This window comes from Haliaeetus albicilla, chromosome 10 (assembly GCF_947461875.1).
Source record: "Haliaeetus albicilla chromosome 10, bHalAlb1.1, whole genome shotgun sequence".
NCBI classification, from domain to species: Eukaryota; Metazoa; Chordata; class Aves; order Accipitriformes; family Accipitridae; genus Haliaeetus; species Haliaeetus albicilla.
The window spans coordinates 33,173,236-33,190,509 of record NC_091492.1 but is presented as its reverse complement, the minus strand read 5'-3'; the positions used below and the strand labels follow the sequence as shown (position 1 = coordinate 33,190,509).

The following is a 17,274-nucleotide window of genomic DNA, read 5'->3' as shown; positions in this document are numbered from 1 at the left end:
TCCCCCAGCAGGCTGTTACTGACTGCACCAGCTGATTTCACTAATTACCTCCCTCCAGCAGACAGGCCCAGCCCTCACACAGGTACAGTTGTGCTCCCGCGTTCACCTGGCATGTGTCATTTGAGAAAATAGGGCCCCTTCAGCCTGCTCACATTTTCATCCTTTACCAACAATTGGAAGTCACTGAGCTTCTCAGATGAAGGGCTCTCCTCTAAGTGCAAATTATTATTAATGAATTTCCATCTTGGCTCCTTGACAGAAAAATGTACCTTGCAGTGTGTTATCTTTGCAGCCACGCACCCCTGGCATGCAGAGATTCCCTCATCTGGCAAGTAAGGCACATTGCCAAGAGTGATGTTCAGAGCAGCTCTCTGCGCCCGATCCCAGTGCCTTTGTAACTGCAGCACAGCAAAGCTTAAGAAATGTAAATCCCGGCATTTGACCCAATGTGAATTTCTCAAATAAATGATATTTCACAGCCTGGTGGTTTCCTCCCTGCTGAGATGATCATTTACGGTGGCTCACTCAGAATTGGGCTTTGACGGAATTTTTGGTCAGTGGAAGAGAAATTGAAAAACTTCAGTATCCGCCTCTGTCTCTGAAGTACCACATTTTGTAGCTTCAGAAAAATTAAATAAGAAGGCAGGGCTGAGTTTTTCCCTTTTTTTAATTCCCTCTGTTGTCTCTTCAAATACAGCCTGTCTCCCTTTGCAAAGACCATGCGATTTTGAAGACATGCTCCTGTTCAGCCATGAGTTACAGGAGTCAAAATCAATGGCCTCTTCTAAGCATCCTCTGGGCTTAAGACCTACAAAGAGCACAGAGAAGCACAGTGCCAAGATTTCCAGAAAAGAAAGCAAACCCCTTTGCAGCTCAGCCAGCCCAGACCTAGGCAGCAGGTACGTACGGCAGCAGGCTGCTGCAAGCAGCAGGAGACACTCTCCCTGCTTTGTTTGAAGCAACATCCTAAACAGCCAGGCTGGCAGGTGCTAGTAAAGGAAATATCCAGACGCGTGAAACAATTCCTGCTGCTGAGGAAGAGAGCAGGCTGTGCCAGGGGAGGCAGGCATTGCCCCCATCCTGCCCAAGTCTCCAGAGCACTCCTGGTAGCCTTATCTCTTCCCACTTTCACGGCAGGGGGAAACAAACCCCTCATCCTGGGAAGCACACAAATTCAGTTCTATCATGTGGCAGACCAGCTTAAAACTCTTCTATGTGGGGGACTTCCCACATACATTAGATCAAAAGTCCAGGCTCCTGGCTGCTGTCAATTAGCATGGCTATACCAGATGGCTTCAATGGAGACATACAGATTTACAGCAGGTGTGGATCTCAACAGAAATGCTGTAGCTGTGACTAACAAAACAGTTGAAGCAGGACTTTGGGACTGGAGAAGCTTCCCTAGCCCTCCTCCCTGCAACCATCACAGGCCTTGCATCATGTGGGCCTGTGGTTAAACATATCATGTCCTGTCTGAACATATTTTCCACATTTCAACTACTATCACATATATGGTACAGAACCTGGAGCAGTGGCTCTTCTTCTTCACTATATTATGATGTCGTATTGCAATAGGCAGTACGTCAGGTGTCTTTCTCTTACAGCTTTAAACCCCCCCCGTGTTGCCAATGGGGAGATTAGCTGAAGTCCATTAGTTGATAACTCAGGAACTAAAAGACATCAATAACAGGCATGTGTTAGTAAGAAAACATCAGAGAAAACCACTTTACGTGCTTCAGGGATGTTAAGTTGCCATTTAATTTGCTGTGGGAAAGTGGCCGCACTGACTGCCCCTGAGTGCTGCAGCACTTAAGAAACTGCTGCTTAAGCCTCTCCCTTTGGCCATGCGTGTGCTTATGTTGGCAGTTGTACATGATTATTAGCATTTGCAAAGTGATTATTACGGCACAGACAGGATAAAGAGTAAGTCAGAACTGTAACAAATGTCCATGGTAATCTGCAGCATTTGTAAAATGCCGTATGCATTTGTGAATGGCAAGCGTCCAACCCAGTGTTACAGGCTGCAGTCAATGGACTCTACATGTGCAAGCCTCTGAAATCACCCACTTTGGAGAGACTCTACAGAGGCTATTTTTTCTAATTTAAATATAATGACAAAATACTGCCACTGAGAACTGACACGTGACTAATCATCAGTGAAATCTTGCTCCCAAGGAGGCATCATGGGTGTATTGGCCAATGTCACAAGGATCATCATTGTATATTAAAATTAATTTTTCCAAAGGGTAGTTGTTCCAAACAAACTGCCTAAGTCTGAATCTACAGACAACAGAGAACTATACGTGCAGTCAACAAACAAAAAGCAAAAAATAGTGATTATTTCAATTACTGTTGAAACAATGAATAAGCTATAATTTTCCTATTCGTAACATAAGAGCTCTGCTCCTCTTTGGGAGTGTTGCATCCAATATGAGTCGCATTAATACAGGGGTTTGTCTTTCAACAAAAATTTACATCACTGTTTTTGAAAAGGAATTGCAAAATAGTTTCTCACAGGACACTTTGATCCCCTGCCCCCCACCTTTTAATTTCAATGAAGACATGTTTATCTTTCTTGAAAAAAGCACTTGAGGTTTTGGAGAGCAGGTGAATTAGGAATAATGTTTTTGTTCACTTTTCTTAGACAATGCAGTGAGATAGCAAGACCAAGAAAGACATGCACATGTCACCATGAAAATACAGAGCAAGATGAATTCTCCTCACAAGGTTTTCTCGGTAGCCCACTGTTTATGTTTGATGGAGATACCCTTTTCTCTTCTGATCCTATAAAGCCTCAGCTGCGAAAAACCATGAGCAAAGTCAGGGTGCATGGACTAGAAACAGTAATTTACTAATTACCCCTTTCCTCCCCAGCCAGTGCTGTACCAGTATCCCAGAAAGTGCTCGGGAGCACTGGGTTACTGGAGATGCCATTCTTCATATGTGCTGTAACAGGGGCTGTTCAGCCTTCTTAAAAAAGCACTTTGAACAATTATATTCTGTGCTACCAAGGGGTGTTATTTTTGCTCCATGCTATTTTTCTTGTTCCTCTGCTGTTGTATTTTGCAGCTCCATGCTGTAAATGCCTTTTTCACCTCAGAGACACCTGTGTTTTCCCAGGAAGATATACTGATCCCTGAGGTGTGGCTGATGCATCACTGTGCTTAGCTTGTAAAGTAGCTTGGGGTCCTTTGGGATACAGGGTGCTTTGTATATGTCAGTTGTGATTCAGTGAAACTTGCTTCCATCTGAACCTACTGTATCAATCAGAGAAGCAACATAATTAATTATGACTGGGCTGCATGAAAGTTGCACACATCAGAAGCAAGAGTCCTGGAGTTGTTCATGCTGATGGTAGGCATGAAGATGAACAAGATGAATAGTGACACTGCCATGAACTGTGCCCGACTCCTGTCTTCTCCTGCCATCCGTCATCATCACCACATGTTAGGTGGGAAGGGGAAGTGGTTCACAAAAGGAGGGTCAGAGCAGTGAAAAACTTTCATATATCTCTATTCTCCTCTCTTCGGAAAGCGGCTTAAATTTTGTTTCAGCTGTGAGGCAGTGGATGCAGTACTTCAATACAGAAATGACAGGAGCTCCCTCCCCTCAGAAGAGAGAGGTTAATTTGTCAAGCCATGTAAAGCATTTTAATTACAATTTGTATAACATGTATAAATAAATATTACATTCTTTCAGTCTACAATGCATACTAGGCATATCTTGTTAAAACATCCATCTATGTTACTGGCTGGCAGGATTGATTTTGTCCAAGTAAAAAAACCAAACTACTGAGTTTAGTAATAAAAAAAAAAAAAAAGAAATACATGGTAAAGACAGGACATTGCAAGTGCTTCTGGCTAACAGTCAGACATAATACTGCTTTCCAAAAGGCTGGATATACCATCTTCCTTTTCGTTACAAAAGGTTTTGGATGACAGTGGTTTCCCCATTGAATAGATTTTGATCTGTTTCCTCCATTAGTGTAAACTGGCACAGAGTCAACACAGTTCTGTCAGTTTACACAACGAATCTATGACTCTATTTTGTGTTTGCTTCAGATTGATTACTGGTTTTGTATTTGTTTATTCAAAACATCAGCTTTACTATCTAGTCTAAAATTTTCAGTCTTAGCTGGTCCAATGGCAAAAAAAATCTATAAAATAGCTCCAGATATTTCTTGATCTTGCTTCAGCAATATTTTCTTCCCTTCCAAAAGTCTGTCCAGAGGCCAGCTCTCCCAGTACAAGGAAATAAAAGTTTTGGGACAATCAGTGTCTTTCTGTCCATTCTTCCTCTCGCTTTCAGAGCTTGTTGAGAGCTGGCAACATTAGAATAAACAGAAAAATACCGCACAAAACTATGAATTCATGGACTTCGCAAAAAACCAAAATCCAGGCTGTACATATTTGGCCTGTGATGGTCTCAGTTCCAGGTACATTTAAAATGCATCAGTGGGCACTCCCATTGGTTGTTACTTCTAAAAGCTAACATAAAAAAGCACCTTCTTCCCTTGGTGAAACATGGGAACTTTGGTTGTGGAAATTTAAAACAAACAACTAAATAAACAATCCAAACCTGAAAGTAAAATGAATACTTCTTCTAACAGAACGTATTTCTAGCTAGGGTGAAGCAATGGAGGCTTAGGCTTTCAGAAGAAACACCACATGGAAATTCTTAATCAATACTTATCCCCTGAATTCTTTAAATGGCAGGAGATTATTTATAGCTACCTTAGAAACAAAATGTTCTTGGTCCACTGTGAACTTAGTGAATTCAAAATTTTCCTGTTTCCAAGACATTTAAAAGAAAAATACAAGAGGGAAAATTATTCTGTTTCAACTTACAAGACAAAAAGAAAAGTAAAAATAAAAATACCAGCTAATTTCTTCCTCCTTCATATGTAATGCCAAAGACACATCTTCACTTCAAATGAAGGAAAGAAAAGAAACGGCTTGAGTAACAATCTAACTAGTCTCCCTGTGGGTCATATGTCCATAATTTTGATGTTTTATTAGAAACACAGGCAAGTTATTGTTTGTCTCTTGCTTATTCTTTCCATGCTCTTAAATTCTCTCTTTTATTTTTACAAATATTTTTGGTACTTTGAAACATTACTATCATTATTATTTCTATGACCCATAAAACAAATTTTCACAACCTCATCTTGCCCAGTTCATCATACGGGTCATACCATTTCCTTGTTCCTTTCTGCTATTTATATTCCACTTCCTAAATCCATGAGTAGCAGAAAAACTGCTGAAAAAACAAAATGAGGTGAAAACCAAAAATAAACCATGGACAGTTTGGCAAATTTCTTTCCCTGATTATAAAAACTGCCTCATCGTTTCTCCTGGTGATTCCTTCCCCTCCCCCTCTTCTGCCCCAATATATACTGTAGAACTGAAGGCATCAAGGTGTGGTTAAACCCAAAAAAAACAGCAAGGAGCTACACTTTGTCTTTGAACTTCTCCATGTAGTTTCGTATCTCTTTGGAGTCCCCCAGGTCCATATCCTGGCACACCCACTTAATGTCATCATCATTGCTACTTAGGATTGAGTTGACAGTAGGACAACCATCGTCAGGTGGGATGGTAGTGAATGTCGTGAATTTTACCCGCTTCCGCTTAGAAGTCGGCGAATGTAAAGGTTCAGATTTCTGTTCCTTTCCGAGCTTGCCCCCTGAGTCAGCACACCTGTGAACCTGGCTCTGAATGTTCTTCTGAGCATTACCATTGAGGAGCTGGTTGCTCTCCTCGCAACCCGAGCCTCGGTCAATAATAGTTGTGTGCTCATCCTGCTGAGGTGATGCATCTGCTGTGTTCTCCAGCAGTTCTGCTTCATTTCCCAGCCAGACCCAGTCATGGGAATGGGTCATGGTGGCCTGTCCTTCCACCAGAACCTGCTTGTGACGGTACTTCAGTGCAAATGTTGCACAGTTTATTAGGAAGACTAGAATTGCCAGGCAGAAGACCCCTAGCAGAGCATACATGCCGATCTCCAAATCGCTAAGGCCCCTAGGTGTCTGCACCAGGTCATTTTCCTCCATACCTGCATTGCCTTTTGGTAGGTCTACTTGAGCAGGGAAGTTGGTGAAGTCTATAGGAATGTTCTGCAGCTGGCTATCATCTGAGAGTTTGCCACCATCCAGCCTATTATTTTTAATTACTTTATTTTTTATTATGGATTTTGCTGTGGTGCTGACTTTCCTGATGGCGCCTTCCTCTCGCTCTGCTGAAGAGCTACCATAATATCGTCCATCCTGGCCATACCGTTCCTGATCTGACACTTTGTGCCGCCGGTCGCTGGCATGGTTTTCAATCTCATCAGCATCATAATCTCCACCTGTATCAGAGTCTGCATCATTCTGGCCAAACTTGACTTTGATACTGCCATTCCCCACAGCCAGGACACTTTTCCTCTTGGACTTTTGGCAGGCTTCAGAAATCATCATGTCCACCTTGATTAACGTGCCCTGACCTTCACCTTCTGCTTCCACGACTGGCCATTTTAAGGCAGAGTTCTGGTGGATCGAGACAACAGCTTCATCTAATGATACAGCAGAAAGGGAGAAGTCCTTAGAGTCATAAATGTCCAGCGGAGTCACGGAGCTGTCACTGAACTGAATCCAGGTGCTTACTACAGCTTCCTGAAAGGAGAGGGATATGGTTAAAGACAGGGGCTTAAATAAAACAGCTCAACCCATTGCAGCTCATCAATCTCTCAGCTCTGAATGGTAGCTGGAGGAAATGGAAGACAATGGCTCTGCACTGCATTTCAAGTAAACCAAGCTTCGACTGATGGAGCAGAAAATCAGTCACATTTTTCACTAAAGGTTCCACTGTTATTCTTCCTGCAAATGTTTTGCAAAAGAACATAGAAAATAATTGATATGAGATGCTTGTAATACCAAAGTACCCATTAGCAAGCTACAATTTACATGATTTATAAAGAAAGTCATTCCTGTCATATAAAACCTGAAAGAGACAAACCAGAAAAATTACTAGAGGCACTTGACAGTACACTTATTTTCCTCATGTTCCCCATGCACAGGTGTCATGGGGAGCTGTCAAATTAAGCTAGGTATAAATATCTTAGCAGGAATAAGGAGCTACCACAGTATCTTGGAAATAGTTGGAGCAGAAGATTCACCTGAAAGAAAAAGACTCACAGAACACTCGCCATCTTGCTGGAGAAAGGTTTGTTTTAAGTAAAACACACTTTATCCTTGAGATAATTAAAAAGTCTGCCACATTACTGTGTCAGAGAGAGGAGGATGGGGATTCTGGTATGATCTCTACAATAAATATACAAATGGCCTGGATTTAATTGGACTGTCTTTGTTCTCTGCAGGTAGCACTGTTAGAAGTCATCATTAGAAGGAAACACAAAGCTAGAGGTCAGCTCTCTGCCATTTGAAATCCCATCCAGATGATATAGATATTTACTTCTCCACGTCTCAGTAGCTTTCTTTGCAGGAGATTTTTTTTTGTTTTTCATTTGCTCTATGTCTTGCCTGTTTAGCCAGCAGACGTGCAGGCAGATTGCCGGAGTGCAACTTCACACAAAACTAAAGTTCTTTTCTTCCCCGACTTAAGCCGCAGATGGCCCTAATAACTTTACACTTGGGTGCATCAGAACAACTGGGCTGAAAATCACCATCCACCATCAGGGAAAAACATTGCCACCCTGTTAGCGTCCAGTCATAATACAAATTTACAACCTAATATGGTTTTCAATTGGCTACAATTTGTTACGCTATGGTTATAAACAAAGGGAATTGCTACCCTTCTAGTTAAATTTAAAGCTTTTCAATGAAAACAGCAAGGGGCATTTAGCTGTGCAGAAGGTTGGACTATAATGAATATTTGATTTCCAAAGTGCTATCAGCAAGTTCTTGAGGGACTGAAAGAAGAAAAGTAAGTCGTGGCACAACAGGAAAGAAGGCAAAGTTCTTGGTGATTCAAATGCACTTCAAACAGCTGAAACAGAGCCAGGATAGCTCAGAAGCTGGGAAGGGTGAACTGTGTAAGGAAATTAAAACAGCTGATCTTTCATTAGAGAAACAACCCTGAAATGGCTGAACAGACAGAAACATAAAGCTGCAGGGCACAGCTCAAATATATATCATAGAAATCTATAGTACAGCAAACCCAGTCGTGGGAAAGTAAAGGAATTTTATTTTTTTTTTAATGGATATGAGAAGAAAGAAAAAGACGCATCTCCTCTGGCAATTCAACACCCTGTTGCCTTCCTTCTCCCTAAAACAAGAGGACAGCCTTGTGTACCACTGGGGAGGTGTGTAAGATACACTTACTTTTCATCAATCTACGGAAGGAAAAAACACCAGCATCATTTCAAGCATATATGACAACAGGCTTGACATTGTCTGCCAGTGGTGCTCTCTTTCAGAGAGCAGAATGAGAAAGCAAGGGCAGAACTTTGTACAATTAAGGTTGGAAATGACGAGGCCTATGCCTCCTCCCAGCTCTGCTGGGGACTTCCACAGTTCCACATCTCTACAAAAGGATTTACGTTACTAAATCCTTTATGCATTCCTTAATAGCCAAATACCTACCTTAATAGCCTAGCATACCTGGCCTTGCAGAGTCCCAGATCTGATTATGGCCCTTACTATGCAAGTAGGTTTTACTGGTGGTAGAACAGCACCTCTGAGGCATCTGGGGTCTCCCTCCGCCCAGACACTGGAGAGGAACAAGTATGAGGAGCCATATATTCTTCTTTCCCGTCTTCTTCAAGATATCCACATCCCTGTTTGGTTTTCTTATCTTGATGCCTGTCTGCTCTAACAGCCCTCAGGCACCTTTCAGGTCAAGCGTTAGCTAGCATAGAAAAATTCAGGCCAAATGGCTAGAATATGACAAAGTTGTAAGCAACTTCAAAACAACTTTTATTCTTTACACTATTTCTCCACTATTCTGCATTCCTGGTTTTATGAAGCAGAGACAGAGAAAAATGAAATGGCAGTCAGCTGAAATTTGCAGGCACACATGTGATTTACTACAGATAACAGAGGTGTGCAATAGCTTAGCCATTATTTTCAACCAGCATTGACGTTTTTTATTTCCAAGAGACCCCCTTTTCATAGGAAGAACCAATTTTTCCACAACACAACACGACATTGTCACGCTTATACTACGGACAACATTACTTAAAAGGAAAGAAAACAAATGAGAGAAAGAGGGACAGAATTTCAAATTCTGCCAAAGTATATTGTATCAGCCCAAATAGTCTATTTGGCAAGAGATCATTTCTTCTCATTCACATCATTAAAGGAAAGCTGAAGGCAGAGGAACTAAGTGAATTTCCCAAATGATTTTAAATTCTGAGAAGATAAAAAGAAAAAAAAGAAAGAAAAAAGAAATGATATAGTACCACGTCCTTCAAAAAGCTGTTTCTGCAAATCCTATGTACCGCATCAATAAATCCCCTCCAAATCTCTGACAAGGTCCTCCAATTACTATCAGCAGATGAAGATGGATTGGAGCCTTCTTACCTGCAAAGTTGCTGCCCCTAGTCTGATGCCCTCAACACTGAGGTGACAGATGCTTGTGTTCATTAATTATCAAGCATAAACAAATAGTTTGAGGGATCATCTGGCTCTCCAGTCTTTCTTTCTTCCACTTTTCCTCTCTCTTTCACATATGCACGCGCGCGTGCGCGCACACACACACACACATACTCAGATGCACAGCCAGAACAAAAGGACCACAACTACACATCACTGCCAGTGTTTCTTAGAGAACAGGATGATTTGTATGGTGACTGTGATGATGTGAAGTGAGTCAGATAATGTACATTAGATTATGTTCACGACAGCAAAATCCAGTCCAGAAGAGATGAAGAAACTGCTTCCCACAACCACTGTTGATTATCAGAAATCATGCTTTCCTTAAGCACACAAAAAACTTGCTTTATCAAGACACATTTTGAATATATTTTCACTTGTGCCTTGCTGTTCTCTTCCCCCATTCCATGTATAACTTCAGCAAGTTGGCCAGTTCTTGATCTGCTGCAGTTCCACCACCTTTTCTGGCCTTGAATTACATTGCTGTTTATCAGTCCAAAGATGCCACTTGATAAATCTTCCTGGACAAACTTGCATTTTGCTTTTTGTTAGGAGTTTCATCTCCCTTGTTATCCACTTGTTACATTTCAGTGAGTAAAACAAAGGGGAAATTACCAGGGTACAGAAGTAACATGGCACTAATAGAAACCAACAGTCCCTGAGGAACTCTGTTTTGCCTGACCTGGAATACTTCAAACCCTGCCACATGAGTCACCACAAACACTATTGTTTGCTGGCTATGTCTGTTCCACCTAGATAAAACAAGAAGGCTCACACTCCAAAAGGCAACCTGAATGCAGGAAGCAGAGCTGGTTTGCAAGCCCAGTAGAAAGCCCATCATACAGAGATCTAATGAGTCCCTCTGTGCTGGGACTCGTACGAGTTGCCTGTGAAAATATGGGAGCCACAGCGATGATTATTTTGCCCTCTAAAGCGTCATACAGCATTTGAAAGTCTGCTTATCTTAGGATGTTCCACTGAGCCCAGCTGTAGCATCACAGTCAGTGATTACAAAGCGTCCCTTCAATACCTCCTCAAAAAGCTGGGGTCAGCTTGATACCAGGCCATCCTACCTTGTATTCTTCAAGCAAAAAATAGGGGAGTAAAGTGTGTAGGACTGGTTGCATTTTAGAGAATTCTGCTGCTTAGAAACACAGATGTGAGGACTGATCAGTATATTTGATTTTATTCCACACTCAGAATAAAGAGGCCTTTTAATGGTCTTTGTTCACTAAAGCACAAATAAAAGCATTTGTGAATAAACCCTCAATTGCTGGGGTCAGCTGCAATAGTCCTGGGGTGAGGCAGGACACCAAAGGCAAGAAATGGACGGCTGGATGGCTCTGCAGAAAACAAATACATCCCTCCCTCAAATAAAAGCAAGGGAATACTGTTCTCAGCAGCTTCTATTAGACCAGCTCTGATTGTTCTATCAAAGTATTACATGTGCATTTATTTTTAAGCCCGTGGCTTGTGTAGTAAAAATTGGGCTCGATCGTTATGATGTGGAAATGAAAGGCAGCCAAGACTCAGATCTTAATTCAAACCATGCATTCCCCTACTGTGTATTTCTTTCTCTCCTTTTTGTCCAATCTGCTAATGTGACATTCCTTTCCAGTGGGAATTTGCTTGTATTTGCAAAGGAAGAATTCAGATTCTTATCTAACAATACATCCTTTCTCCCTTTCCCATGCTGCTTAATTCCTTTGTCATACTTGTAAGCCATTACGTTGCTCTGCCGGTTTAAAGAAGATATAAATACAGTTTAAGTGTAATTTATACTGCCAGGATGGGGTAATGAATCCACACCATAAAAATATTCCTAATATCTGTTACTTAACTGTGAGATGTCAGTGAACTCTCAGAACTAATTTGCATGAAGGATGTAAGCTAAAACAGGACAGTATCCTGTCAATTCAAAAGACAAGGACATGTAAGTAACTCCAGCTTGTCACTCTGACTCAGATGGTGCTGAGCACCCTCACCTCCTATCAGAGTGAGAGGGGACATCCTGGAGGACACTCCCTGAGGTCACAGATGACCTCACAGGGTTGGGTCTTGTTGCTCATGTCAACGGGAGCTACACATGTGAAAGAGAAGAACTTGGCCTTTAGAAAGCACTAACGTTGCTCTTTTTCCCTAAGAAAATGTGTGCAGTTTTCCAGCAGTATGGAGAGATATATTAATACACACAGCTGTTTATTAAAGGCTTTCTTTTTCCTTTCTTCACTCTCCCATTTCAGTTCATTAGACCACATGTAACACCCTACAGTGATGAAAAAGCTATGATATGACTGTGAGTTTCCCTGCAGAGCCAGCTGAAATTTAAGAGTCCTTGAAGCTCATTCAGATCAGAAAACACTTAAACACTGTAGGTTTTCTTTTATTTACATTTTGGAGAAGCCTTTAAGATGGCAGTGTTGATTTTAACAACCGTCAGCAAGCCAAATGGAACAGCTTTCCTACCTGAGCAGATGGCCACTAAAAATAGACTGCTCACAGCTACAGTTTCCAAATTTTCAGAATATATTTCAAATTTGATATTTAAAAGTTGGTCAACCTTCATTTATTTTTAGACACCTAAATCACTGATCCACTTTTCAGTGCCAATGAGCTCCCCACTGATTCAAAAAAAAAGAAGCATGGGCTCAGCATTCCTCAAGGTCACCTCAGGTAATTAGTTGCCCAACTACAGATAAAGACACCTAACTTAAGGCATCCAAGATAAAAAATTTTAGCTTATCTTCTTTAGATTGCTAAGTACTTGGAGAAACTGCCAACTTTTCAGGACTTGTGTTTTGGCTGCTTTGTGCTACTTAAGCAGACATGGTGTGGTCATTATAATCAAGGAACTAATCTAGTCATTATATGCATTGAAAGAAAGTCACAGCGAAAATACTAAATTCATTCCTATGATATTGAAAGATCTGTAAGAGCACAATCTGTATAATGCTTTATGCTTTCCATTGCATGCTACAGATGTACAGCTTAATCTGCTAGGGACAATATTGTGCCTGACGGAGTACCAATTACCCAAGGACGTTTGCTAATCTGTGTTGAAGCTTGGCTATTGAAGTTGCTAACATGGAGCCAAGGAAAACATTTGACTAAGAACACATTGACTGTTTTTTTCCATATAACAATGCTGAGACATACACAATCATTCCTGAGAAAAACAGAACCCTCAGCTACCTTAACTGTTATTTTGTTTTTTAATTGCGTCAGTAAGGTTTGCATGAGTTATTTGGGCCTTTTTATAAACTTGTTTGAGAGGAAAAGACACACTTAAATAATGAAGTCCTTGCAACATTCAAGTATATGTTTAGTTCTGGGCTGTCTCCTTGAAAAAAACCCTCTTTCAAAAGGCCTTGATTTTCAGAAAACACTCAGCACTTGCCTTCTGAAATTCCAGCTCAGTAAGGATCTCAGCTGATATACTCCAAATCATGAGTCACTTCTTGCAAAATTCAGCCCCAAGTATTCCTACATTTGCATTATTTCTTCTAAGGGCAAGTAACTTTAATGTTATATCCTTCATTCAAACTGCAAATGAAAGGAAAAGATGTACGTGACTCTACAGGCCACTCCTACGCTAAGACTATTTCCTTCAATGTATTTTCTAGTGTGAAATCTATTCCCATCTTATTTTTTTGGTGATGCAAATGCAAAGTGCCTCAGGTCTCTTTTCAATGGCCCTTCCTTGGGCAAATCCTGTCTATAGGCTGAGTAAGATTTAGGCCTGAGAACAAATAAGTGGCTTACAGTAAGGTAGGAATTGAATTGCACAGTATGCGGAATTAGCTCAGGCCTCCAGGATGAAGGCACTGCCAAAGTGCCCGAGTAACTACGGACTGTGCTTACGATCCACACTGACCCGGCACGACCAGAATCAGGATCACAAACACTCACAGTGCTTGAGCAGGAACTGACCCTCACAAATTCCCCAAAGTAAGGAGTGATGCTCACAACGAAGCCTTCAGCTGGGAAGCAGGCAGGACACTTCTTTTATTCCTGATGAAGAGGAGGTGGTGGGAAAACAACCAGAGGCAACGGGGGTGGGCAGGCTCCAGACTGGAGGAGCTGGGAGGAGAGGCAGAGACTGAAGTGGGATTCCAGAAGAACATGCTGCTCTATGTATGCAGGAAACTGGGACAGAAATGCATTGAAGGAGTGGGAAAAACTGACTAATTTGGGACTACTACTAAGCAACCAGATTTCCTTGGGCATTCCAGATCCTGGTGTAGAGAAAGTTTTCCACTGCCTTTAATAGCGTCTAGGTCCTGGTTTTTTTCCAGATGGAGTCCGGAGAAGAAGCAACAGATTTTAAACTTCCTTTTACTGAGAAAAAGATGCTTGATTTTCTCTTGCCTCCTGTTTTACAGTTGGTATCTTCAGTGAGCATGATGCAGTAGCGCTATCTGTAGGCCCAGAAAGAGGACAGTAGGGACAGCAGCATCCCACACTGCCCAGCAGTACCAGAAGCAGAAGGCATTGCTCAGAATGAGAGCCTGATATGCCCAGTCACTTCTGTATCAGAAATGTGCCACTCTCAGGAAATTGAAATTGGCTCGCAAAAGAACATCAGCTTAAACAAAATATTTCACTAAAATTGTTCCGTAACACAGATGCTGGGAAAAATAATTTCAAAACAAACCACGTTTACACATTTTTACTCTTTTGTATTATTTTATAACTTGCCAATTGTAGTGATATAGAATCATAAAATCATTTAGGTTGGAAAAGGCCTTTTAAGATCATTAAGTCCAACCGTTAACCTAGCACTGTCAAGTCCACCACTAAACCATGTCCCCAAGCACCACATCTACACGTCTTTTAAACACCTCCAGGGATGGTAACTCAACCACTTCCCTGGGCAGCCTGTTCCAACACTTGACAACCATTTTGGTGAAGAAATTTTTCCTAATATCCAATATAAACCTCCCCTGTTGAGGCTGTTCCCTCTTGTCCTATCGCTTGCTACTTGGGAGAAGAGACTGACACCCATCTCCCCACAACCTCCTTTCAGGTAGTTGTAGAGAGCGATAAGGCCTCCCATGAGCCTCCTTTTCTCCAGACTGAACAACCCCAGTTCCCTCAGCCACTCCTCATAAGACTTGTGCTCCAGACTCTTCACCAGCTTTGTTGCCCTCCTTTGGATGCAGTCCAGCACCTCAAAGTCTTTCTTGTAGTGAGAGGCCCAAAACTGAACACAGTGTATAACGACATGTGATATCATATTTTGCCCTGCCATAATACAATAGGAGATGTCATGCTGTGCACTACTGAAATGCCCTGTCATAATATGCCATAACCTGCTGTTGATAAATATCTTTGCATACTCAGGACAGATCATCTATAAATCTGAGAAGTTGACAATATAGCTGTGCAACTTTTCCAGATTCACAAGCTCTTTTATCTGCAATCAAAGCCATGATTCTTCCAATGATGCTCTGTCCTACATAAGAGAATTGGGTTAGAAATGGTTTAGCTTTTGCTTTTACAGTCTCTGTCTGAAGCCAGTATGTCAGACATGGTTTCTAAGCCCTGGAGAAGGGTATAAATGGGTTAATTACATAAGATTCTTATGTTTACAGGATGCAGTAAATGGAACAGATGGGCAGCATGTCCTTCTAGTTTGGGCATTTTCCTGTCACTAAGTTATAAAACAATCTAAATTATTTTTATGTTCCAGAAAATTAGGTAGCAATAATCATGAAAATGGGCCATAAAACTTGACTTGAGATCTCTCCCTATCTCTGTGAGATGAAATACAGTTTCTGTGAGAGGAGTAGCTGTGGACAGACTTAATTGCATGGTCCCCAGTCCTACTCTTCAAATCAACTGACTGAAAGAGCAATGAACATATAGTTTGTTCCACTGCTACTGACCCTTGTTTTTAATCTGTTCCAGAGCAACTGTTTGCCTTGATCTGGTGGTGTTGCCCAATCTTTTCCATGTGGGTTGTGACCTGAAACATGCTGGATGAAAGACTCCCTTCACAGAGACAGGAATTTGCTGGCTTAAATTAAGTAGGATCAGCACATGAACTGCATGACGAACCCCCAAAATCCATCTAAAAAATAAAAGGAGAGAGGAGCCTGGCAGTCTGCCGTGACTCCAGGAGGAAAAGAAATGTATTTGGCTATCTTCTGCCTCCATTTTATAGCTCTTCAAAATATTAAATTGTTGTGACACACAGAGCTCTGTGCTTTCTGGCATGGAAGACAAGGGCATGCTCATATAGCAAACAAGGATCACTGTCCAAAGACTGCCTGTGTTGTGAAAATAACAGATGTTGCATCATTTAAAGAAAGTTATTAAAATTGTACATAATATAAACATCAGTGTAGCCAGAACTTTTACTGCAGATTAAGTCCATATTTGAAGTGAAGAAATGAGAAGACAATTCCAGAGTAACTCTAGAGGAAAGCAATTGACATGGACATGTACTACACCTCTACTTTAACTTCTAAACTTGTTATGAATTATCACCTGTACTTCACGTTGATAAAACACTGCCCCATCCCAAAAGGCAACGACAGTAAATATGGAGCATACACTACCTGCTTAGGAGTATGAAGCAACTCTTGGGCAATGGTTGTAGCCACAATAGCCCGACTACTTGCTGCACTTGGCTGAAGAAAGAGTGAAAGCCCAGCCACCAGCTGGACTCCAAGGTCTGTTATGGTCACTTTGTCATCTAGCACAGTCACTGTCTTCTCTGCCAGGATGGAGTCAGACAGAGGAGACAAAACCTTTGGAGAAACACAAAAGAATCAACTTAGGAAAAGGCTGATCAATTAAAATAACCTTTCTTAAGGTCACCACCCCTCCTTGTCTCCAAAGCTTTACACACAGGAATGCAACAGCAGAGCACACTGAAAAGGCAGTCTGATTTCATTAGCAGGGTCAGAAAAACCTTCAGTAGAGAGGTTATGGCTGAGAACATGGCATCCAATGCTGAGAGCTATACTGTCTCAGTTGTGCTATTTGCATCACTTCACTAGAAGAGTTGATTTAAAACTTTCTTCCCCTTTATTCTATGTCCCAGTATGGAAGAGCTCATCAGACTTACTTCCCAACCATTTCAAAGGGAGGTTAGCAACATCTAGGATTTGTCCTTCACTGCTTTGCTTGGAAATTCTCACTTCTCTCTCTTTTCTGTTTCTGATGGAACATCAAGCTAGTATGATATCCTTCTCTTTAATGAAACTAAGGGCCATACTGCTATCTTCAGGGAACTAAGGATAGCTAGTTCATGGACATACTGTCTTCTCCACCTTCCTCATCTCATATCTACAGCCTAGATTAGCTATATTCACTCCTTATGCATTGACTTTAGTAAGGATTCAGCTGGGGCAGAACTGGGATATGGTATTGGCCACTTGTGCCTTGAAGGTTTTTAACCCTTGAAGGGTTATTAACCAGGTTGTATTTTTTTTCCTGAATTAATGTTTAAATAAATCAGAAGAAACTTGGCACAATCCAAAGATCTCCATCTCAAAAAGCCAAAATGGTGCCCATCAGCTGACTGGTGGTAACCTGCATCCATGTGGGGTAAGAACTCTGACTTCTCGCTGAGCCTGGAAATGCCGCCTCTCCTAAACACCTCTGAAGGCTCTATGGCTTCCAGCTCCCAGCCAGGCTGCATGCCTTGGACCGCCTCTAGCTTGGATCACTGTCGT

General features: G+C 41.5%; 1 protein-coding gene across 3 annotated transcripts in view; it reads right to left on the bottom strand.

Moving 5' to 3' along the window:
- Nucleotides 1-3,627: 3,627 nt before the first annotated feature.
- The window catches only part of TMEM132C (transmembrane protein 132C), a 224,086-nt gene continuing 210,439 nt past the window's right edge, over nt 3,628-17,274 (bottom strand). For all 3 annotated transcript variants that reach the window (XM_069794887.1, XM_069794889.1, XM_069794888.1), the window contains 2 exons: nt 16,153-16,344; nt 3,628-6,649 (listed from right to left, as the gene is read on the bottom strand). In XM_069794887.1, the coding sequence (XP_069650988.1) occupies nt 5,450-6,649; nt 16,153-16,344 (1,392 nt within the window). In that variant the 3' untranslated portion in view covers nt 3,628-5,449. The remainder of the gene's footprint in view (nt 6,650-16,152; nt 16,345-17,274) is intronic.